Source organism: Coregonus lavaretus (assembly GCF_964263955.1).
Source record: "Coregonus lavaretus genome assembly, chromosome: 3".
Classification (NCBI taxonomy): Eukaryota; Metazoa; Chordata; class Actinopteri; order Salmoniformes; family Salmonidae; genus Coregonus; species Coregonus lavaretus.
Window position 1 is genome coordinate 64,770,502 of NC_139990.1, and position 26,436 is coordinate 64,796,937.

Below are 26,436 nucleotides of genomic sequence, written 5' to 3' on the forward strand. Positions count from 1 at the left end.
GGCTGCTCAGGGGAGGACGGCTCATAATAATGGCTGGAATGGAGTATAATGGAATGGTATCAAACACATTCGATGCCATCCATTTCGGCCATCATTATGAGTAGTCCTCCCCTCAGCAGCCTCCACTGTTTTAAATATACTTAAGTATCAAAAGTAAAGTTAATGTAATTGCTAAAATATACTAAAGTATCAAATGTAAAAGTATAAATAATTTCAAATTCCTTATATTAACAGAACCAGATGGCACAATGCGTTTTATTTATTTATGTATAGCCAGAGACACACTCTAACGCTAGCTTTGCAAACTAAGCATTTGTGTTTAGTGAGTCTGCCAGATCAGAGGCAGTAGAGATGACCAGGGATGTTCTCTTGATAAGTGTGTGAATTGGACCATTTTCCTGTCCTGCTAAGCATTCAAAATGTAACGAGTACTTTTGGGTGTCAGGGAAAATGTATGGAGTAAAAAGTACATTCTTTTCTTTAGGAATGTGAAGTAAAAGTTGTCCAAATTATAAATAGTAAAGCACAGATACCCAAAAAACTACTTAAGTAGTACTTTAAAATATTTTTACTTATGTACTTTACACCACTGTGCAGGTGGATGGGGCAGATCAATTATGGGACGTCAGCATTGGGTCTGCTGTGTACATGTGGGTTATTGCATCATTGGGGACACTATTCCATCCTGGAGCAGCAAAAACATTTCTGGACAACACACTGTTGTCTGAGTATTTTGTGTCTGAGTATTTCAGATGGAGCCAATGCTTTTCCAATGGGAGTCATCTGTTAACAGATGAATGACACAGAGATGATTTGTCAGACAAAAAACGCACATGGTCCATCTTTTGATGGCGGCAACTCGTCTGAAAAAAGTTGACTTGAGTTGTACTTTTGACAGACAATGATGTACGTCATATACGATTCCATCCGTATTCAGTGGGTCTGTGGCCTAATTGCTTAAATGAAGGACCAGAGGCAATGCCTTGAGAAAGATCCCATTTCCCTGGAGAAGTCAGTAGACAAGGTGAGCTTACCATGAAGGCAGAAATCACAAGGAATCTCACGTTTATTGCGAGTGAGTCATCACATTTGAGCTGACAAATTGGCTGAGAAGCACTCCTTTATCCAACTAGATGACAAATCGTGTGCAAATAAAGTTGAGTTTGGCATTCAAGATTCTGCTCTAAAATGTCCTTTGCGTTACTCATTGGAAATGTTGTCAATAATCATATGCATTTTCCTTGCTCTGCACGCTGTGCAGATGATACCCTCATGATGCTCTTGGTCATAAGAAGCTTATGAACATGTCAGACCTCTCTGAATTGTTGTAAAAAATGGCTTGCGTTACCTTTGATCATGGCCTGACATTTGAAAACCACATGAAAAGCATATCCATGACAGCATACTTCCATCCCAAGGAACATTTCTTGAAATACACTACATACATCTCACAGCATTTCCGGACAAAAATGATCATACAACATCAAAGTTATGCTTAGAACATTGTGAGAGCTTCTGAAAGCATTATATGGAAAGCCACTCTGCAATTGAAAGAATCCTGGCCTCAGCCCATTTAGTTGTGCGCTCAAAACAGGGCACTTTCATCCAAGGGCATACACTTCTCCCAGTGGTGTTGGGCCTCAGTCAGAAGGCAACCATTTCTTCGGGCCACAAATTAATGATGCCTCTGTTGAAAGCTTGAGATTCTCTCTTCTACTACACAACAGGAGCCCTATTAGAGTTTAAACTTACCCCCTAAAAGCAAGAATAGGAACTGCCAACACACATCTAGTTCTGGGCTACACACATCCAACTTAATATGGCATATTTAGCATTAGAGTACATTTTACAGGCAAAGGTGACATTGGATGAAAAACTGTTCCAGGAGTACTACTCTGCCCTTGGAGAAGCTTTCAAGCACCACGTAATACGCAACACTGATGGTAAAGGTTGGGTAGCTGTTTTACCCCTTGTTATAAGTTACAACTGAAATCAAAAGCTGCCAGTCTGCCAGAACAGCTCCTTTACTGAAGCCTGAAGAACAGTATTGATCATCCACAGTGTAATTGCCACCATGTTTAGTCGCGGGTAATCAGTTTATAATCTGTCAAAAATAATAATGTTGAGAACAAAGGACATTTACATGATGTCATTAGAGTGAATTCTTGGTTGGTGTTATTCGGTTTATACTTGACTGTAAACTTAAGATGACCCTAAAGGAATGCAACACTGGTTTTACTGACATTTTCCCACTGATACAAGCCCAGAAACCATTACAATGGGATAGCATCACCTAGCTTTAGCCGTAGCTTTGTGCATGCTGGTGTTTCATAAATGCTTTATACAAGAGTCATACTCAAAATAAGTGTAAAGAAATTGCTTAGATGGGACTTTGTGTCATTGTAGCATGACTGTAAACACTGTCAAATCTTGAGAAATGTAGTTGAGAATAATTAACATGACCAAATACATTTCCAGATTCACACGTTCAATTTTCTAATTAGTTAGCTAACTTATGTGCTGAAAAGTAACAGTAAATTTGCTACATTTTAGACAGAGAAACATAATGACGAGAACTGAAAAGAAACATTTGAAACATATTGGAAATTTAACCAGGGTTTATTGACTGACAGTACTTTAACAAGGAATTCATAAGACTTTTTCTTGCATAATACAGGTTCAGTGGACCCAGTTATTGTATGGGATGCCTTTAGAGGCCATTCAATTAAATATTCATCCCAAAAATAAAAACGTTATTGGTCAATGGAGAAAAATATAAAATCTAACATTACACATCAATGGTATTGATAAATGTACTACAGAAGCACTGAATAATCTAGACACAAAACAAAATAAGTTTGAGGCACTTAATCAGAAAAGATCAGGCTTCACTTATCTAAAAAAAACTGAACAAATTGGATGGAGAACAACAAAAAATGCCTAAACCTTTAATATAGAAACGCAAGAAAAAAGAAACTATAGAAAATAGTTAAACATTGGAGAAATCCTTCTCACCAAAGGAGATTTTGAATGAGGAGGTAAAATATTGTAAAGAAATGTTTTATTGTCAAGTTCACAATGAGTTGTGATATCCTTCTACCAATCTTTTTTTAAACTATGTGACAAAAAACAAGATTATTGTGAAGGCCTAATTACACAGAATGAATTATCGATGGCAATTAATTCCTTTCAGATTGGGAAAACCCCTAGCCTTGATGACATTCCAGTAGAGATATAAACTTTTTATGAACTACTGAAAGATCCATTAGTATCATGTTTTAATTACTCGTATGTAAATAGCAAACTGTCAGACACACAAAAAGAGGGACCAATCTCTCTCCTACTGAATCAGGAACCAGGGGGGCAGTACAAAGACCCAGTATCTTAAAAGAATTGGAGGCCACTCACCCTTCAATGTTGCGACGCAAAACTATTGGCAAAATGTATTGCTTAGAATTAAAAAAGGTAATACCGGACATTATTCATCACAATCAGACGGGATTCTTAAAAGGAAGCTATATTGGAGACATTAGACAACTACTAAAATTTTTGAAAATGATGAGAATGCAGGGAAACCAGGTATAATCTTTATAGAAGATTGAGAAAGCTTTCGATACAGTACGTCCAGAATCTGTTTATAAGTGCCAGAATTTTTTTTACTTGAGAAACTTATAAGATGGGTAAAAGTCAAGTACAACAATCCTTTGTGTAAAATAATAAGTTATTTCTCTGAGAATTTTGAATTGTCAGGAGGAGTAAAACAAGGAAGCCCTCTGTCACCATACTTATTTATTATGGCTATTGAAGTGTTAGCTATAAAAATCTGTGCTAATGATAACATTAAGGGGCTCAAAATTAATGGATTAGAGACAAAAGTATCAATGTAGGCTGATGATTCAAGTTCTCTTGAGTCATCAATCTTCAACACTGAAGGACCTTATTGAGGGCCTGCATAATTTCTCCAGTTTCTCTGAACTAAAACCCAACTATGATAAGTGTACTATATTACGGATTGGGTCTCTTAAAGATACAAACTTTAAAATTGCCATGTTGTTTCTCGATTAAATGGGCGAATGGTGAAGTTGATGTGCTTGGTGTACATATCCTGGAAAAGGTTGGGCGATCTTGCAATTATTAACTTCGATAGAAAGCTTAGCACAATAGATATGATTTTGCAACCATGGAGAGGGATACACCTGTCCATCTATTGGAAAGTTACACTTGTTCATTCTCTAGTGATATCACAGTTTACATATTTATTAATGGTTTACTGACTCCAAGATAATCCTTTTTCAAGTCATGTGAGAAGAAAATAGTAAAAAACAACAATTCAATATTAAGGCATTAAACCTCTCAAAGCCCCCATTATACCGAAATGATATCTAAATCCAAACTGGTTTTCCAGCAGGCTACTCAGGCTGCGTCTACACAGGGAGCCCAATTCTGATATATATATTTTCCAATAATTCGTCTTTTGACCAATCACATCGAACTTTTCACACCAGATCTTTTTCAGAGCTGATCTGATTGGTCAAAATACCAATTAGTGAAAAAAATATCAGAATTGGGCTGCCTGTGTAAACGTAGGCTAAGAGAGGCACATCCAATGTTCAAAAGGGGACCTTTTGCTATTATACAGATTAAAACCAACCATTTCAGGTGGCTTGACAATGGAACACTATTTAAAGTGTCCTTCTTTTTAAATGAAGCCATACAGAGTTGGTTACAATTCCAATTTCATCCTCCAGAAGAGGCAGAACAAATATTACAGCAAATAATGTGGCTAAACTCCAATATACTGATAGAGGAAAGACACATTTATTTGAACAAAATGTATAAGGAAGGTATCATTATAAATGATATTGTAAATAAGGACGGTAGAATTGTCACAATAACAATTAACAAATATTTATGGAAATGTACAGTATGTTCAATACAAAAGTATAACCAACTCATCACATCTCTGCCACAAAAATGGAAGAGGCAATTACTCAAAAGAGAAAGGAATGAACTGGTTTGTCTGCCTCCAATGAAAAACAATGCATGGCTTAAAATGAATAGTATAAATCGTAAAATGTATCAGTTTCACTTAAGGTCAAGAGGTTTGACAACCATGCAGCATAAAATTCAAGATAGTTGGGAAGAGATTTGATCTCCCAGTACCATGGCATCAGGTTTATCCAAACAATTGGCATATCAATCAAAATAAAATTATGCTCAATATATGGGGCATCGAACAGTGAGCCCTGTGCAGACTGCGACGAGGAAACAGAATCAACAGATCATCTCCTTCCATGGTTTGCTTTTGGAGTCAGGCCCAGGAGTGGTTGTTAAGTCATAACGTAATCAGATGGACCTACAAACAGTACTGTTATGAGATCTGAAAAACCACGATCAACTAACGGGAAATACGATCATACTCTTAGGTAAAGTATTTATTTTTAGGGCAATCTCGGTAGAAATGGTACAAAGAGAGATGTTTAAGACGTTCGTAAGACATCACAGTAAAATAGATGGATGTATTGCAAAAGTAAAAAGTAAAATTGTAGTGTACTGGGAAAGATGGTTTAGTATGTGGACATTTGAGGATTGGAATTAAGATTAGAGTGTACAGTATATGTGAGTTAAAATAGCTGTAAATAGCAGTAGAAGACATATTGTTGTCCATTAGTTTACTCCAATCAGGGGAGGGGTGGTATGATAAAAAAGAGGGGGGAAAATAAACATTTGGACGTACACTCCCCTCCATATGTATTTCGATAGAGAAGCATTTTGTTGTATTATATATATATTTTTTTACATTTGGCTCTATACTCCAGCATTTTGGATTTGAGGTTAAGATAAATCATATGAGGCGACAGTACAGAATGCCACCTTTTATTTGAGGGTATTTTCATAAATATCTGTTTTACCGTTTAGAAATGAAAGCACTTTATGCATCTAGTCCCCCCCCATTTCAGGTCAAGTGCTGTATTTAGACAAATTCCCTTAGTGTATTAAAGTAGTCAAAAGTTTTGTATTTGGTCCCATATTCCTTGCACTCAATGACTACATCAAGTTTGTGACTCTTCAAACTTGTTTGATGCATTTGCAGTTTGTTTTGGTTGCGTTTCGGGTAAAGTTTAGCCCAATAGGAACTGAATGGTGAATAATGTATTGTCATTTTGGAGTCACTTTTATTGTGAGTAAGAATATAAGATATTTCTGAACACTTCTACATTAATGTGGATGCTACCATGATTATGGATATTCATTAATTAATCGTTAATAATTATGTGAGAAGGATACAGAGGCACAAAGATCTCCTGCCCCCCGTCCAAAAAAGCTAACCTCCCGTTATTGGTAATATGTGTTTTGTTATGGCCTATAACCTTCTAACTCAAATCATGCCATTATCAGGATTAATTTAGAAGTGTTCAGGGACTAGATAAAGTGCTTTCATTTCTAAACTGTAAAACATATATGCATGAAAATACCCTCAAAAAGGTGAAATCCTGTTCTGTTGCCTCATATGAAACATTTGATCTATAATCCAAAATGCAGAGCCAAATGTTTTATTTTCAACATATGGAGGAGTGTAGCTGCCACATCATTTTTATAACAAAGTGAGAATGCCCTCTAGTGTTTATTACTGAAGGTACAGTTTCACATAGCTCAAATATTCAAGAGACACTGGACAAATGGAACTGTACAGTCTGAGGATAGTTCAATATCTATGTGTCATACAACTGTGCGTGTGTGTGTGGGGGGGGGGGGGGGGGTTCAGGGATTAAATATTATTTAAAAAGGGGCAATCAGGGATTGGTACATCCATTTTAGGACTTTTAAATTAATGTACTGTAATGCCATTGAGTCTTGAAAAATATAACTTATAAAATGGCTCGTGATCTTATTTCAACTGTCTTACCACATCAGGACCAAAAATATAACAATTCCCAGAAGCTGAAATTGTCCCAGTTCTTCCATGGCCTGCATACTCACCAGACATGTCACCCATTGAGCATGTTGGGATGCTCTGGATCGACAATGTGTTCAGAGGTCAGAGAGCATATACTGTATTTGCTGCACCCACAAATGTATAGTATGTATGTAGAGGAACACCCAGTTAAATATACAAACATCAAGTGTTCTTGACAGAGGTGAATGAGGGTAAAGGTGATATGATATTGAAAGACATGACGTGAGTGCTTGGTTTCGCCATATTCTCTCATTGCATTAAGTGTGTTGGGCGGCAGGTAGCTTAGTGGTTAAGAGCGTTGTGCCAGTAACCGAAAGGTCGCTGGTTCTAATCCCTGAGCCGACTAGGTGAAAAATCTGTCGATGTGCCCTTGAGCAAGGCACTTAACCCTAATTGCTCCTGTAAGTAGCTCTGGATAAGAGCGTCTGCTAAAATGTAAATAACAATACTATTCTCATGTCTACTTACCAACTTTCTCTGTGCCCTCTGGACATATTGCAGCATTTTAGGGATAGAGGGAATCGGTTTGGAAGAAATTAATTACACCTTGATTATGAGACATTTGTTTATTAGTAATGATATACAGTCAATTCAGTGATTCATTGGTTTATTAATACAAGTTCATGAACAAGATCTTGATATAAAGTCAAGTAATAACCATAATCAAAATGTTATTTGTTAGGTGCCTTTCTGAACACCCAAAGTCACCTTGCATCATGATAAGTGTGTACAAACTGATATCCAACTTTGTTATGTCAGTTACCAACTTGTTAAACCTCCGAGCAGATAGCCTTTGCATAATCACTAAATCCTTCTATATTGACTGACCGTATAGAACAGGATTTTGTCATACACGCTAAACATTAATTAGTGTGGCCCAGACACAGTGGCTGGACAGGCCCCAAAGGCAAAGTCTTTCAAGCCTGACAAACCTTCAAGCTAGAACAAACTCAAGGAAGATAATTTGCCATTGTGAGGTCCCTACTTTCAGAATTGGCATTCCATTCCAAACAAAGAAATGCATCCACTCCATGCCGTTGACGCCATCCATAATTGTTCTTTTATTTACACTAGTATTTACAGAGAGCTTCTCCTTTCTTTGTGGAGGTTTGCAGAGTGGAGAAACTACACCCCATATTCTTACAATTTCATATTTACTTCTGTCAGCTTTTCTCAATGCTGGTTTCTAGATGTATTGTTGTTCTGTATCTATTGTCTAATATTGACAGCCTCTGCATCATTAGTAGTGAAAGAAAAGGTGAGCCTACCACAGTCACGAATATAGCCTGGAGTTGGCCCTATAAAAGGAAAAAGAACAGCACCAAGTGCCACTCAACCTCTTGAAGACCCATGAGCAGGTAAGCCTCTTAGCTCTGCAAGAATGACAGATCCTTACAGTATTACTATTCTAGAAAATGCAAGTTAAAATATGAGTTCATCAGTGTCCGTGATGTGCAAAGGTTAATCTCTTGATTCTCAAAGGATTGCCCATTTTTATTGTTTAGTACCATTTTTGTTTATGGCTATCAATGTGAATATGTTAGTGAGAAAATACAAAAGTTTGTTAAAATACGGTAACAAAAACGCAATAGATACTATCATAGAGTTGTGCAAAGGTTCTGACAACACGTAAACTAAGGCAAGGTACTCCATTCTGATCATGTGGATTCTTTTTCTAGATAGGTGCAGTCTCTCCCTCCTGGATTTCAGGCACAATGTTTGCGTTATTGGTTTGCATCCTGACACTGCATGAAGTGTACTCTGTGTGCAATGTGGTAAGTACTCATATGAATTACTGAAAAGAAAACCACATACGGAATCTGAAACAGTACATTAGATATGAGACCAATTACATTTTAATGTATTTATTAAAGTTCTTACTACTTTTCATTCTTTCCCTTGATCCATCTCCTGCTGTGTCCACAGCCAAGTAAGTACAATGCCTTACGAACATTCTAACACAGTGCCCAGTGAAAGTCTACACACCCCTTGCAGTCTCCACATTTTGCTGCCTTAAAATTACATCTAAAAGGGATTACATTTAATATTTTCCCTACAGAGCTACACAACCTACTCCAGATTTTAAAAGTGAAAGACAATTAGAGAACATTTTCCAAATCAATTCAAAATTAAATGAAAATGTCTTGATTGCATATGTCTTGACACCCCAGAGTTCATACTTGGTTGAAGCACCTTTGGCAGCCATTTCAGCATTTAATAATTTTTAATAAGATTCTACTAACTTCGCACAACTCTTAGGGCAACATGTATTCATTGTTTTGTCAAAATTGCTAAAGCTCAGTAACTTTGGCTGGGAATCATTGATGGACAGCAATATTCAAACCTTTTTTAAGCAGATTTAATTAAGGACGGAGACTGGACCATTCAGGAACACTCAACACCTATTGGAAAGCCATTCTGGTGTGTCTTTGGCATTAAAATAGGTGTAATTGTCCTGCAAAAAAAACTACCCCAGTGTTAGTATTATGGTGGCAGCATCATGTTATAGGTATTGCTCATCATCGGCAGGGACTGGGGAGTTTGTAAGATCAAAATAAATATGAAAGCCGCAAAGCCCAGGTAAACATTGACAGGAAAACCCCACCTCAGTCTCCTGAAAACCCTGGGATAGAGTTGTATTTTTGAGTAAGACAATTATACCAAACCAGTTATGCCAAAGACACACCAGAATGGTGTTGAGTGTTGCTGAGTGGTCTAGACTCAGTCCTGACTTAAATTAGCTTGAAAATAGGTTTAAATATGCTTTCCGTCAATGATTCCCAATCAAATTTACTGTCTTGAGCAATTTTGACAAAAACAATTGCCATATGCTGCCCTAAGAGTTGTGGAAAGTTGGTAGAATATGATTCTAAATGATTTACAGCTGTAATGGCTGCTCCACCAAGTATTAACTCTGGGGTGTGAAGACCTACGCAAAAACAAAACACTTTTGTTTTTTTTGTGCGTTTACATTTTCTATAACTTTCTTTCACTGCAAAAATGTGGAGTAGGTGGTGTAGATCTGTAGGGGGGGGAAAAAAATCGAATTGAATCCATTTTCATTTAAGTTTAAGGCAGCAAAATGTGAAGACTTTCACCATCCTCTACCAACATGATTAGGAATTAATTACACTGGATTTAGTCATCACCCACAACGTTTAATTCATCACGTGCTGTTTTTACAAAAGAAAGTGGATTGATTTGGGACTCAGTCCAGATGTTGTCACAGACATTAAGAGTAAATAGTTGCTTTGTATTATGGGTTTAGTGAAGTATTTACCTGTGGAGTAAGTAATGTGCATATAATCCCACAATATAACGTGTGTGTGTGTCTGTGTGTGTGTGTAGACATTTGCCCAGACAGCACAGCAGTTCAGGCTGAGATCCTTAACCAGCACAACGCCTTCCGGAGAGCGGTTACGCCTACTGCTAGAGACATGCTCAAGATGGTACGCTTTCATGATTCATATACTTTCCATCCGTAACAAACCTCAGAATCAAATGTTTTTCCAACATCCCCCAAAATCCATCGTAAAGAATATAATCCCTGATGTGTAATTCATAGAGCAGCCCTATGGTAGGCCTATATGGTTAGTTTATGTACATGTAGAGACAATACAGTACGGCCACAAAATACTCATGGACACTAGTATGTGGATGGCATTATTCTACAGCTGTTTGTATCTGACCTGCAGAGCTGGAGCGAGGAGGCAGCGGCCAGTGTTCAGGCTTGGGTTAACACCTGCTCCATGGCTCATGGGCCACCCAGCAGTCGCATGCTTGGCAGTACGGTTTCCCTTTGTCTCTCCATGACATCTCTTGTTTTTCCCCTGCTGTAGTGCAAACTAAGACAAATATATTTTATTGATTCATGCAACTCAAGACTTTCGCTGCAATCGTATCAATGTGAGCGCAATCTTCAGCTCAAATATATTTTGAATGTCATGATTTCCTATCACCAGTGACTATCTATGGTAGCTTACCTGGTATCATATTTGTTGACATCTTAAATCCTGCATTGAAAAGACATGTTAGTCAACTGTTCCAGTTTGATTTCACTGTTACATACCTATTTAGTAAACTTTTCCATGCATGCTTTACTTATGAACAGGCTACGAAATGGGTGAGAACCTGTTCATGTCCGGCACTTCTAAGAATTGGACTGAAATAGTTACAGCCTGGCACAGTGAGGTCATAGATTACTCCTATCCCAATGGATCTATCAATGGTAAACACATCGGCCACTACACACAGGTAATGTTCATCTTACGTGCAGATACATTATGATGACATACATGTGTAAAATCTGATTGAATCACAGGTTCTATGGGCCCATTTATAGAGAAACAGTCAGAGGCAGATATATAAAAAAAAAAAGAACAAGTTTATGGAATGAATCAGGTCTAAGTTTGTTTGTTTAAAAAGGGTACAGTAAAACATTAATGCGAAAACACAACGCAGTTCCTTTCACTGGATGGCTCTATCATGTTCTAAATATCTACAGCGCTTCCACAGAGACAACTGACCCTGTTCACAACTGACCAAAAACAGTGACAAACAACTTCTGCATGAAAGAAAAGAGCAGTTAGCCACTGCATCTACACAAACACTAACTATTTTAGAAATACAAAATGTATGAACTTAAAACAGTCACCTTAATGGAGGGCAGTTTCAATATATTGCTTGGACCCTCATGAACATCTCTCCAAACACAAAGACAACTGCAGTGGCATAACTTTCAAAGTAATACATGTGCTGTCAAATTTGAATAAACAAACGCTGATAGAGAACTAAACATACCTTCTGAACAGATTCGACCACACCCAAAACAGTTGCTAAAGACAGCATGGTCCCTAAAATGGTTGCCTTAAAACCGAGCGCATAGCAACAACACCATACAGTCTTAACACTGGACCTTTAGGTACATAAGGACCCACAATGGACAATGGGGTATTTTTCTACATTTTACATGTCCGCCACTAATTAGGGTCAGGTAGGAAGCACACACCAAACCTGCAGTTCCTACTCTGTCACGTATATTTTCAGGGATATTTAATCACATATACCTGTTGACACCAAAGGAGTATACTTGCAGAATAGATTACTAACTTATTGACATTTATTTTGGTAGCAATTTTAGCCATTGTATTGTACATACACTGAGTATACCAAACATTAGGAACACCTTCCTAATATTGAGTTGGCCCCCCACAAACTGGTGCGCCTGGCACCCACTACCATACCCCGTTCAAAGGCACTTAAATATTTTGTCTTGCCCATTCACCCTCTGAATGGCACACATATACAATCCATGTCTCAATTGTCTCAAGGATGAAAAATCCTTCTTTAATCTGTCTTCTCCCCTTCATCTACACTGATTAAAGTGGATTTATCAAGTGACATGAATAAGGGATCATAGCTTTCACCTGGATTCACCTGGTCAGTCTATTCATGGAAAGAGCAGGTGTTCTTAAAATGTTGTATACTCAGTGTATATTGTTATGGACCATTGTGCCACAAGCAATTCGCTACACCCGCAATAACATCTCCTAAATATGTGTATGCGACCAATAAAATGTGATTTGATTTGGTATGCTGTATGGTGGTCAGAGGTGTGTAGTTACCGACAAGTGTCATTATGGTTATTCGCCAATTAAACTCTGATAACACTAAACTGTGTCTCCTTTCATATAGGTGGTTTGGAACAGTTCATACAAGGTTGGCTGTGGTGTGGCCTTGTGTCCTGGCTCAGTCTACTTCTATGGATGCCAATATTACAGAGCGTATGTTGCACCAATCACACCCAAAATGCACCTAACACCTGTGTACAATTTCACCCTATTTACTATAACTGGTAGTGGAAGGAAGGCATCATCCAGCGATCATTCCAATACTTTGTTTAACAGGGGAAACTACAGAGGAGTGGCTCCATACAAGGAAGGAGCTACGTGTGCTGACTGCCCCAACTCCTGCGAAAATAAGCTTTGCAGTAAGTATCAGACATGATGAAAATACATGAATGCCATCTAAAATCTTACCAATATGACTTAGCAATGTTAGTGATAGGTTTCAAAAACATGTTCACAAGGTTCAATGTACAATAATCACCAAATGTAAACTGTCAATATACAATGAATTGACTGCCAATGTTTCTTCTCATGTGTCATTTCAGCCAATCCCTGTCCTTACATAAACAAGTATGTCAACTGTGCCGCCATGAAAGAACAGGCCGGGTGCAGCAATCCTTTGGTGTATGCCTGGTGTCCCGCCCTCTGCCTGTGCACCACCAAAATCATCCCAATAGCAAAGAAGTGAAACCACCAGACCTCTTCAAAATGGTCCACTGAAAGAAAACTTTGAATGATTCCTCTGTTGTTTCCTTGTCTATGAGAAGAAGAAAAACATATACACCTGGTTGATCTATCTACTGTACTTCTGGTAAAGTCAGTTCATTTGAACAATTCTAACTATCACTAATAATATATTAATTATCACTGTAGGTCTATGGTACAGATAAAACATTGTTCTTATTCTAGGGGTAACATAAGGTGTCTAACTTACAGTAGCTAATGTTAGTTGGAAGCAATTCATTTTGTTCCCTTTCATTGATTTCAATGTCTTCGTGCCCATTTTACCAAAACAAATCCATATTGAATTTGCAAGTTGAATGAGAATATCCTGTACATCTTGAGAAGCCAATATTTCCATCAGTTACAGTAACAGTGGCCATTTTGATCATTTAATTTCTGCTAATAAACTACACAGTAATATGGTTATACAGAACTGTAATACCTCAACACATTTCACTTTAAGTTGATTCAGGGCATTATTTTATGTTTGATGAAATGCAAGGAATGCTGCTCATAATTTGCTCTATCAACATTAAATGTTTGCACATGACAGAATTATGTAACCCTTATTTTTTCCCTCAATCGCATTAAAATTATCATGAAGATGAATTAATGGACTCTGTGTTAATGGTTTTACAACCCCAAAGCTCAACATCTTCTTATGATTTTAAATGGGCAACTGAGGTGATGGAAATAGAACCAAAAGCCTCAGTAACAAGTCACCATCAGAGAGTCAGCGTCACCACCAGATGCCTCTGTTGTACAACAGTATATTCTGTATCAGAATCACATGACCATCTGCAGGCTTGATATACACCGTCCCTTCTCCTGTCCCTTACAACATCCTGGAACTGATCAATATGTATTTTTAAAAATTGATTTATGTGAACTGATCCTTAATCAGAAAAAAGACACATGACTTCTAATAAGAACCCCGAGAAGGCAACACAAGGTGGAACTGGCACACTGATATAGAGGTAAGATATTCTGCAGTATATTTATTGTCTGGAAATTGATGCAAAAAGGTTCAATTGAACTGTTTATGGTCATATCTCATGTGTAGGCTACAGAAACTTCAGCAATGCATACACTCCTGCACATAAACAGGTCAACTTTGACTAAAATATTAGACTGTAAGGATCCTTTTTGAATAGCTACAGAGAGAATAAGAGCTGCTACAAGCAAAACGATGAATTTTTTTTTATTTTTTTATTTCACCTTTATTTAACCAGGTAAGCCAGTTGAGAACAAGTTCTCATTTACAACTGCGACCTGGCCAAGATAAAGCATAGTAGTGCAATAAAAACAACAACACAGAGTTACATATGGGGTAAAAAAAACATAAAGGGCAAAAAATACAACCGAAAATATATATACAGTGTGTGCAAATGTAGCAAGTTATGGAGGTAAGGCAATAAATAGGCTATAGTGCAAAATAATTACAATTAGTATTAACACTGGAATGCTAGATGTGCAAGAGATGATGTGCAAATAGAGATACTGGGGTGCAAAACAGCAAAATAAATAACAATATAGGGATGAGGTAGTTGGGTGGGCTAATTTCAGATGGGCTGTGTACAGGTGTAAAACGATGAATTATACTGTTATCTTTTACAATAACTGGATAGGTTGCTATTGAAGGAACATATAGTCTTCTACAAGTTATGATCTGTTGACAATTTACATAAATACAGCATATTGATAAAATCTCAGATTGAAATTTTTCAGACCGTAAAATGCTATATTTTTACCCAGGAAATCATTTTGATTGACACAATCCAGCATTTTGAATTAAATCCAAGAGCACTGAATTAAATCCAAGATCTTAATATTTGCTGATTAACATCCCAAGCGGAAAAAAGTATATTTTAATATATTACAAGTATACTAAAATATACAAAAAATGTAAATTATATACTTCAAATACAAGATGTATTTTTCTAGTATATCTTAAGTATACTATAAATATAACATCATTACACATCAATACACTTATTAAAAGTGTACTTTAAATTAATTGTTTTTCTTTAAGTATACTATATGTTCACTATCTTTACATTTAAAAACACTCATTAAACTTGTACTTCTATTTAAAACGATTGAATTGTAATTTAGTATATTAATTCAAAATACACTTGGAGTTGTTTTTAAGTTGAAGCATTGATTTTTTTAAATGAAACTGCTTGTGAGTGATCAAGTACACTATAAGTGCCTTGAAAAGTATTCATACCCCTTGTATTTCTTCACATTTTATTGTGTTAAAAAGTGGGATTAAAATTGATTTAATTGTCATGTGTTGTCAACAATTAACTCAAAATACTCTGTAATGTCAAAGTGGAAGAAAAATAAATAAATAATAAGATTAATAAAAAATTAGATAACTAAAATATAGTCATTGCATAAGTATTCAGCCTCTTTGTTTAGGCAAGCCTAAATTGGTCCTCTTTAGCTCAACTGGTAGAGCACGGCGCTTGTAACGCCAAGGTAGTGGGTTCGATCCCCGGGACCACCCATACACAAAAATGTATGCACGCATGACTGTAAGTCGCTTTGGATAAAAGCGTCTGCTAAATGGCATATAAAAAATATAAAAATAAATTAGTTCAGGAGTAAAATTTGGCTCAACAAATCACAGAATATGTTACATGGACTCTGTGAAATAATAGGGGTTGATATGATTTTAATATGACTAACCCTTCCACTGTACCCCATACATACAACATCTGTAAGGTCCCTCAGTCAAGTATTACATTTCAAGCACAGATTCAACTACAAAGACCAGGGAGCCTTTCGAAAGCCTCATAAAAGGGCAGTGATTGCTACAGTGAGGAAAAAAAGTATTTGATCCTCTGCTGATTTTGTACGTTTGCCCACTGACAAAGACATGATCAGTCTATGATTTTAATGGTAGGTTTATTTGAACAGTGAGAGACAGAATAACAACAAATAACACATGTCAAAAATGTTATAAATTGACTTGCATTTTAATGAGGCAAAACATGACTTAGTACTTGGTGGCAAAACCCTTGTTGGCAATCACAGAGGTCAGACGTTTCTTGTAGTTGGCCACCAGGTTTGCACACATCTCAGGAGGGATTTTGTCCAACTCCTCTTTGCAGATCTTCTCTAAGTCATTAAGGTTTCGAGCCTGACGTTTGGCAACTCGAACCTTCAGCTCCCTCCACAGATTTTCTATGGGATTAAGGTATGGAGACTGGCTAGGCCACTCCAGGACCTTAATGTGCTTCTTCTTGAGCCACTCCTTTGTTGCCTTGGCCGTGTGTTTTGGGTCATTGTCATGCTGGAATACCCATCCACGACCCATTTTCAATGCCCTGGCTGAGGGAAGGAGGTTCTCACCCAAGATTTGACGGTACATGGCCCCGTCCATCGTCCCTTTGATGCAGTGAAGTTGTCCTGTCCCCTTAGCAGAAAAACACCCCCAAAGCATAATGTTTCCACCTCCATGTTTGAGGGTGGGGATGGTGTTCTTGGGGTCATAGGCAGCATTCCTCCTCCTCCAAACACGGTGAGTTGAGTTGATGCCAAAGAGCTCGATTTTGGTCTCATCTGACCACAACACTGTCACCCAGTTCTCCTCTGAATCATTCAGATGTTCATTGGCAAACTTCAGACGGCCCTGTATATGTGCTTTCTTGAGCAGGGGGACCTTGCGGGCGCTGCAGGATTTCAGTCCTTCACGGCGTAGTGTGTTACCAATTGTTTTCTTGGTGACTATGGTCCCAGCTGCCTTGAGATCATTGACAAGATCCTCCTGTGTAGTTCTGGGCTGATTCCTCACCGTTCTCATGATCATTGCAACTCCACAAGGTGAGATCTTGCATGGAGCCCAAGGCCGAGGTTGATTGACAGTTCTTTTGTGTTTCTTCCATTTGCGAATAATCGCACCAACTGTTGTCACCTTCTCACCAAGCTGCTTGGCGATGGTCTTGTAGCCCATTCCAGCCTTGTGTAGGTCTACAATCTTGTCCCTGACATCCTTGGAGAGCTCTTTGGTCTTGGCCATGGTGGAGAGTTTGTAATCTGATTGATTGATTGCTTCTGTGGACAGGTGTCTTTTATACAGGTAACAAGCTGAGATAAGGAGCACTCCTTTTAAGAGTGTGCTCCTAATCTCAGCTCGTTACCTGTATAAAATACACCTGGGAGCCAGAAATCTTTCTGATAGAGAGGGGGTCAAATACTTATTTCCCTCATTAAAACGCTAATCAATTTATAACATTTTTGACATGCGTTTTTCTGGATTTTTTTGTTGTTATTCTGTCTCTCACTGTTCAAATAAACCTACCATTAAAATTATAGACTGATCATTTCTTTGTCAGCGGGCAAACGTACAAAATCAGCAGGGGATCAAATACTTTTTTCCCTCACTGTACTAAGAACATACTTAAGTACAAAAAAAGTATCCCAATTTAGATCATTTTAAATGTAGTTAATATACTTAAATGTTAATAAAATTTACATTTCATGCAATAAATGTATTTAATATTGCTCCAATTTAAATCATTTTGAATATACTTAAAATATGTTAATGTCTAGCATCCCTGGGTTTGGTTGTACAATTCAAACATTCATTTTTCATGTATAACATTCTACAACATATTTTATGAGTTATAATTGATAGGAGATGCAGAGAAAACCAAGATCGTAACCTATATTGATTTGTCTCGTTAAATTTGTGCAAATGGATCTGTAATTTGGTGATGTAGTCCCCTGTAGCTCCGTTGGTAGAGCATGGCGCTTGCAACGCCAGGGTTGTGTGTTAGTTTCCCACTGGGGGCCAGTGTGAAAATGTATGCACTCACTAACTGTAAGTTGCTCTGGATGAGAGCGTCTGCTAAATGACTAAAATGTAAATGTTTCAGTTTCACCATGTGTTTTGATCAATGATGTACAGTGCATTCGGAAAGTATTCAGATGCCTTGTCTTTTTCCACATTTTGTTACGTTACAGCCTTATTCTAAAATTGATTAAATTGTGGGTGGGTTTCTCATCAATCTACACACAATACCCCATAATGACAAAGCAAAAAAAGGTTTAGACATTTTTGCACATTGATTCAAAATAAAGATACTGAAATATCACATTTACATAAGTATTCAGACCCTTTACTCAGTACTTTGTTGAAGCACCTTTGGCAGCGATTACAGCCTCGAGTCTTCTTGGGTATGACGCTACAAGCTTGGCACATCTGTATCTGCAGATCCTCTCAAGCTCTGTCAGGTTGGATGGGGAGCGTTACTGAACAGCTATTTTCAGGTCTCTCTAGAGATGTTCTATCGGTTCAAGTCTGGGCTCTGGCTGGGCCACTCAAGGACATTCAGAGACTTGTCCCAAAGCCACTCCTGCGTTGTCTTGGCTGTGTGCTTAGGGTCATTGTCCTGTTGGAAGGTGAACCTTCACCCCAGTCTGAGGTCCTGAGCGCTCTGGAGCAGGTTTTCATCAAGGATCTCTCTGTACTTTGCTCTGTTCATCTTTCCCTCGATCCTGACTAGTCTCACAGTCCCTGCCTCTGAAAAATGGGCTTCTGTCTGGCCACTCTACCATAATGGCCTGATTGTTGGAGTGCTGCAGAGATGGTTGTCCTTTTGGAAGGTTGTCCCATCTCCACAGAGGAACTCTGGAGCTCTGTAAGAGTGACCATCGGGTTCTTGTTCACCTCCCTGACCAAGGCCCTTCTCCCCTGATTGCTCAGTTTGGCCGGCTCTAGGAAGAGTCTTGTTGGTTCCAAACTTCTTCCATTTAAGATTGATGGAGGCCACTGTGTTCTTGGGGACCTTCAATGCTGCAGAAATGTTTTGGTACCCTTCCCCAGATCTGTGCCTGACATGCACTGTCAATTGTGGGACCTTATATAGACAGGTGTGTGCCTTTCGAAATCATGTCCAATCAATTGAATTTACCACAGGTGGACGCCAATCAAGTTGTAGAAAAATCTCAAGGATGATCAATGGAAACAGGATGCACCTGATCTCAATTTCGAGTCTCATAGCAAAGGGTCTGAATACTTATGTAAATAAGGTATTTATGTTTTTTATATTTAATAAATGTGCAAAACAATTATACAAACCGGTTTTCATTTTGTCATTATGCGGTATTGTGTGTAAATCGATCAGGGGCAACATTTTAAAAATCTATTTTAGAATAAGGCTGTAATGTAACAAAATATGGAAAAAGGGAAAGGGTCTGAATACTTTCTGAATGCACTGTATATAAACCCTGGATAAGGAAGTCTCGAGGTTTTGCTCGCCTGAGGTAGAGTATCTTATGATAAGCTGTAGACCACACTATTTACCAAGAGAGTTTTCATCTATATTTTTCATAGCTGTCCATTTACCACCACAAACCAATGCTGGCATTAAGATTGCACTGAATGAGCTCTATAAGGCCATAAATCAACAGGAAAACGCTCATCCAGAGGCAGCGCTCCTAGTGGCCGGGGACTTTAATGCAGGGAAACTTTAATCCGTTCTACCTAATTTCTACCAGCATGTTAAATGTGCAACCAGAAGGAAAAAAAACTCTAGACCACCTTTACTCCACACACAGAGACGCATACAAAGCTCTCCCTCACCCTCCATTGGCAACTCTAACTAACTCTAACTAACTCTATAACTCTATCCTCCTGATTCCTGCTTATAAGCAAAAACTGAAGCAGGAAGCACCAGTGACTCGGTTAATAAAAAAGTGGTCAGATGACGCAGATGCTAAGCTACAGGACTGTTTTGCTAGCACAGACTGGAACATGTTCCGGGATTCTTCAGATAGCATTGAGGAGTACACCACATCAGTCACTGGCTTCATCAATAAGTGCATTGATGATGTCGTCCCCACAGTGACCGTACGTACATACCCCAACCAGAAGCCATCGATTACAGGAAACATCCGCACTGAGCTAAAGGGTAGAGCTGCCGCTTTCAAGGAGCGGGACTCTAACCCGGACGCTTATAAGAAATCCCGCTATGCCCTCCGACGAACCATCAAACAGGCAAAGAGTCAATACAGGACTAAGATTGAATCGTACTACACCGGCTCTGACGCTCGTCGGATGTGGCAGGGCTTGAAAACTATTACAGACTACAAAGGGAAGCACAGCCGCGAGCTGCAAAGTGACACAAGACTTCCAGACGAGCTAAACCACTTCTATGCTCGCTTCGAGGCAAGCAACACTGAAGCATGATTGAGAGCACCTGCTGTTCCGGATGACTATGTAATCACGCGCTCCGTAGCCAATGTGAGTAAGACTTTTAAGCAGGTCAACATTCACAAGGCCGCTGGGTCAGACGGATTACCAGGACGTGTACTCCGAGCATGTGCTGACCAACTGGCAAGTGGCTTCACTGACATTTTCAACATGTCCCTGACTGAGTCTGTAATACCAACATGTTTCAAGCAGACCACCATAGTCCTCGTGCCCAAGGACACTAAGATAACCTGCCTAAATGACTACCGACCCGTAGCACTGACGTCTGTAGCCATGAAGTGCTTTGAAAGGCTGGTCATGGCTCACATCAACACCATTATCCCAGAAACCCTAGACCCACTCCAATTTGCATACCGCCCCAACAGATCCACAGATGATGCAATCTTTATTGCACTCCACACTGCCCTTTCCCACCTGGACAAGAGGAACACCTATGTGAGAATGCTATTCATTGACTACAGCTCAGCATTCAACACCATAGTGCCCTCAAAGCTCATCACTAAGCTAAGGATCCTGGGACTAAACACCTCCCTCTGCAACTCGATCCTGGACTTCCTGAAGGGCCGCCCCCAGGTGGTAAGGGTAGTAACAACACATCTGCCACACTGATCCTCAACACGGGGGCCCCTCAGGGGTGCGTGCTCAGTCCCCTCCTGTACTCCCTGTTCACCCATGACTGCATGGCCAGGCACGACTCTAACACCATCATTAAGTTTGCAGACGACACAACAGTGGTAGGCCTGATCACCGACAACGATGCGACAGCCTATAGGGAGGAGGTCAGAGACCTGGCCGTGTGGTGCCAGGAAAACAACCTCTCCCTCAACGTGACCAAGACAAAGGAGATGATTGTGGACTACAGGAAAAAAAAAGAGGACTGAGCACGCCCCCATTCTCATTGACGGGGCTGTAGTGGAACAGGTTGAGAGCTTCAAGTTCCTTGGTGTCCACATCACCAACGAACTATCATGGTCCAAACACACCAAGACAGTCGTGAAGAGGGCACAACAAAGCCTATTCCCCCTCAGGAGACTGAAAAGATTTGGCATGGGTCCTCAGATCCTCAAAAAATTATACAGCTGCACCATCGAGAGCATCCTGACTGGTTGCATCACCGCCTGGTATGGCAACTGCTTGGCCTCCGACCGCAAGGCACTACAGAGGGTAGTGTGTACGGCCCAGTACATCACTGGGGCCAAGCTTCCTGCCATCCAGGACCTCTATACCAGGCGGTGTCAGAGGAAGGCCCTCAAAATTGTCAAAGATTCCAGCCACCCTAGTCATAGACTGTTCTCTCTGCTACCGCACGGCAAGCGTTACCGGAGTGCCAAGTCTAGGTCCAAAAGACTTCTCAACAGCTTCTACCCCCAAGCCATAAGACTCCTGAACAGCCAATCATGGCTACCCGGACTATTTGCACTGCCCCCCCACCCCCACCCCCCACCCCCACCCCATATTTTTACGCTGCTGCTACTCTGTTAATTATTCATGCATAGTCACTTTAACTCTACCCACATGTACATATTACTTCAACTACCTCAACTAGCTGGTGCCCGCGCACATTGACTCTGCACCGGTACCCACCTGTATATATAGCCTCCCTACTGTTATTTTATTTTATTTCTGCTCTTTTTTTCTCAACACTTTTTTGTTGTTGTTCTATTTTACTTTTTTATAAAAAATAAATGCACTGTTGGTTAAGGGCTGTAAGTAAGCATTTCACTGTAATGTCTGCACCTGTTGTATTCGGCGCATGTGGCCAATGAAATTTGATTTGATTTGATTTGATATGTATTGGCCAATTAGCCCCCCCGAAGTAATCTAGTGTAATTATAAATCACTGGTTTTGATCGATGAAAGCAGTTTTCATGTATTTCAATAAGAAATACCCTTTTCTATGATCAAGGTTTGATTGACAGAATGTTCGTTGTCGTTGCTGCCTGTTACAAGTAGTTCGTTCACCTTTCGCTAAACCTAAACGGTTAGCTCGCTAGCTAAATATTTATTTAGATAGCAAATGTATTGACTGTTGGGTTTAGTCGGTGACTACTTGCTAACTAGCTAGCTACATTGCAAGCTAGCTAATTCAGCAACTGGTGGTGATGCATGGACTGAACAGTAGTCGCGTCGTTGCAGCTGGATAGCACAGCAGAATGGAACTTTGTCCTCTTTCGACACGACTTTATCAAGCAAGGCAAGTGTGATAACATGACATTATGTTGGCATGGGTGGCTGTAGCACAGATACATGAGAGGGTTAGTTAAAACATATTTGGCTGTTGTGTTAGCTTGCCAGGTTAGTTAATGTTAGCTAACTATTGGCAAGTTGATGAAATGTGGGCTAATTTGTCAGTTAGCTAACGTAACATGACTGAGTAAGGACGTCTAAGTTAGCTAGCTATAGCTAAATTAGCTTTAGTCTAGATATACAACACAGCAGCTAACAAACCAGCCACTTCTATCCGTGACGATTGCAAATATGGCTGACTTGTTGACTAACGTTAACTAAATTACTAACGTTGGCTAGCTAGGCTGTTAACTATCGAATGACTTACCAGACATCATTTCAAAAGAGACGATGTAGCTAATTTTGCAATGTTAGACCGGCAGCTTTTCAAATTGAAAATTCAATTGAATGCAATTGCACTGTTTGCATGTAATTAGCTAACGTTAGCCATCTACCATTCGAAGTCACATTAGATATCCTGTGTGCATGCAATTTCAGATGATAATGTCTAGCATTGAAGAGTTTAATCTGGTATTCAGTGTATCTTGTTAATGATGCTGAACAATATGTTTTGTTTTACAGAGCACAATCAATGAAGCACGCCAAATTAGAAAGCAGTCAAATATGGACCGAAAGATGATACGGAACGTTTTTGTGCAGATGTTATAACGAGGTAGCTAACTAACAAGCCAGTACATTGGATAAATACAACAGCGTTGCAAGTGAAACGCCTACATAGCAGCTTGACAGCTACGCTTGGTCTGTCTGTGTGCGTGGAGTGCCTATGGCGGAGTTTGGAGAGAACGACGGCTCATCTCCATCGAATACTGGGGATTCGGTGGCCTTGCCCAGTGATAAAACAGACGGGAAGACGCAGTGTGAAGTATCGGTATTCAATGGGGACTGTGGGATACAGGCAGGCATGGTTGGCTCAGAATCCGTCGCAGTAACGTTACCTGACAGCCCATGGCTTGAAACAGCCAACAACTCCTCTGTCGGATTGGATTCCAAATCAGGAATACCACGCAGGAGCAGCATTATAAAGGTAAATCATATTTGTATGCAGACTTACACGGATTTGAAAACGCGAAGAGAGATGGATGGTTGGCTAGATGGTTAGCATAGTGGATGCATCCTTAGATTTGATCTTCCACTAAGTGTTCTTGTTATGCACATTGATTCAGCAACCTCGACCATATGATCACTTGCAATCCAAAAACCACTTCACACACACACATTGACAATGCAGGTGAAAGTAGGGGTCTTGTCTGAATTTGCAGGTGCCAATTCACCATTCAGAGCAAATGATGTAACTTCTGTGCTGTCAGCTCATGGTAAATATCTGCACTATTTGGCTGAATTCTGGATAGGCTGCTATTAGGAGGGGATACACCTACATTATCCGATTGAATGCTATTGTTATAAAATATCCTAGGCCAAGTCCTCACTGACTAATGAAATTGAAGATGGGACTAATAAGCACCTTAATATGAAGACACATTGAGTTAGTATGGGACAACAATGTCTAGGCTACAGGCGTTCTTACAAATACGTTCTGTTGGAAAACATTGCTTGAATACTTTGCATGAACTGAATTTGGAGACCAAAGTGATCCGTTTGCGCCATCTTTCAAACAGAAAAACTTTTAGTGCTTGACGTTTACCGTATGTTGCCATACCAAATTTGGGAAAGTCGGGACCAATTCCTGTGGTTAAGAACAGTTTCCAAATTAAATTGGAGCCATTGTTGCTTCTGAACGCGTTGGTTTGGTAAGCAGTTCATCACATGAGATGAGGCTTTTCCTCATTAAGACCTCTCAGCTTTGTATTCCGTTGTCTTCATTGCGAGAGTATTGTCAGTTGGCGTCTGTATTAGCCAACAATAGATGGCCTCATGAAGGAAATGATGCATTCAACTATTTCCTCAAATTGACTGTGTTGCAAGGTTGTTCAATTGAATTGTTTTCCCTGAAAGTGAAGGCTGCAAATCCCTAAATAGGCCTACAAATTGAATTAAAGTATAGCCTAGGTCTTGCAGACTGAGGCTATCAAATTGCCAAACTCACATCTTTTTTGTATTTCTCTTATTGCTGATCACTAGGCAGGTTTCCATTGACCCAGGTTTATTCAACAAAAGCAATGTCGCAAAATAAAACATGGCGACGTAATGGAAACAGCAGCTAAAGGAGAAATGTTTTAAAGATCGCCAAAAAAAATTATCCATTCAACGGGTGGATTTGTCTTTTGTCAAACTTTCTTTATTGCGACAAATTATGATGGAAACAGTTTTTCAGAATATATGATGAATGCCGACTAATTTAAGGTACTCTGGGCACGTGATGTCATCATGCTCCACTCCACATTTTAATTCTAAATGCCTACTGCTTGCAAAATCAATTTTTTCAACTATAAAAATAATGTTTCTTTGCAGGACAAGGATTGTCTTGACTTTCAAGAATGCCTGAGTTGTTTATATAATAATATAATAATATAATATGCCATTTAGCAGACGCTTTTATCCAAAGCGACTTACAGTCATGCGTGCATACATTTTTTTTTTTTGTGTATGGGTGGTCCCGGGGATCGAACCCACTACCCTGGCGTTACAAGCGCCGTGCTCTACCAGCTGAGCTACAGAGGACCACGCCTGAGTTGTTTTGGCCTTGCTTTTCTGGTTGGCTGGATGCAAGTTTCACAACCCAATTATTTCAGCACTACAGGAGTGCAAGTTTCACAAAGGCACAGACGATGGCGATATGTTGACACATGATAATTATTAGAATATGGCAAATATGAGTACATTCTTGCATTGTATCCATGCTGGCCTTTGCGGGTTACCTCAGACATGAAACATACTGGAGGTGGGAGGGCATACATACAGACTGTCACATGTATTAATGCGCAATTTCCCTAAATGGATAATGGAAACAGTTCAACCACTTATTTTTTTTTTCTTTTTGGGGGGAGGGGGGTAAAGTCATTACTTCCTGCTGTTTTTATCACAAGACAGTTCAGTAGAAACACAAAGGCAGTTGTTGCAATTTCTATGCAAACAACAAAAAATCACTGGACAAGTTAATGGAAACAGCTTTATCTATCCCTTATTTCTATGGATCTTTAGATTTTAAGTTGATTATGGTTTTCACTCTAGCCCAGGGATGGGCAACTCCAGTCCTTTGTGGCCTGATTGGTGTCACATGTTTGCCCCAGCCAACACACCTGACTCCAATAATCAACTAATGATCTTTAGTTTAGACTGCAATTAGTTTAATCAGATGTGTTTACTAGGGATGGGGAAAAAGTGTGACAACCATTCTGGCCCCTGAGGACTGGAGTTACCCATCCCTGCTCTAGCCTTCTTAGTGACAAACCTATCAGATCTGCAAGTCAACTGTGTAGCCTTATGAATGGGTAGTCCCCACTGTGACTAAAGTTGCATCAATATCTTTAGATCAGCTAATATCTGGACCTACTTTAGACAAGGCTCTTACTTGTTATTGTACAAAATCTCAATCAACTATGTTATTCATTATGAGCCTGTTCGTTGTGGTATTGTTGATTTGCCAGCAATGAACACGGTTCTTTCCAGTTAAGCTCTTTTCCAAGCCAGGTTTTGTGGACAGCACTTTCTTGGCACATTGAAAGCATTTAACTTTCTCTGCCTGGAGATTGATGGAG

The 26,436-nt window shown here is 39.3% G+C and overlaps 2 protein-coding genes across 2 annotated transcripts in view; both read left to right on the top strand.

The window, feature by feature from the left end:
* Window positions 1-8,673: 8,673 nt before the first annotated feature.
* On the top strand, window positions 8,674-13,273 carry LOC311126959 (cysteine-rich venom protein ophanin-like; the record flags this gene model as incomplete). The annotated part of the gene is made up of 7 exons (XM_084158683.1): window positions 8,674-8,737; window positions 10,307-10,407; window positions 10,654-10,744; window positions 11,070-11,212; window positions 12,653-12,741; window positions 12,865-12,947; window positions 13,131-13,273. The coding sequence occupies 7 exons, from the start codon at window positions 8,674-8,676 to the stop codon at window positions 13,271-13,273; spliced, it is 714 nt and encodes a 237-aa protein (XP_084014809.1).
* A 9,498-nt stretch (window positions 13,274-22,771) lies between these two features.
* Window positions 22,772-26,436, top strand: part of LOC311126941 (inactive phospholipase C-like protein 2) — a 55,388-nt gene continuing 51,723 nt past the window's right edge. Inside the window, exons 1-2 of the mRNA XM_084158658.1 lie at window positions 22,772-22,788; window positions 23,342-23,804. Coding sequence (XP_084014784.1) covers window positions 23,544-23,804 — 261 coding nt within the window. The 5' untranslated portion in view covers window positions 22,772-22,788; window positions 23,342-23,543. The remainder of the gene's footprint in view (window positions 22,789-23,341; window positions 23,805-26,436) is intronic.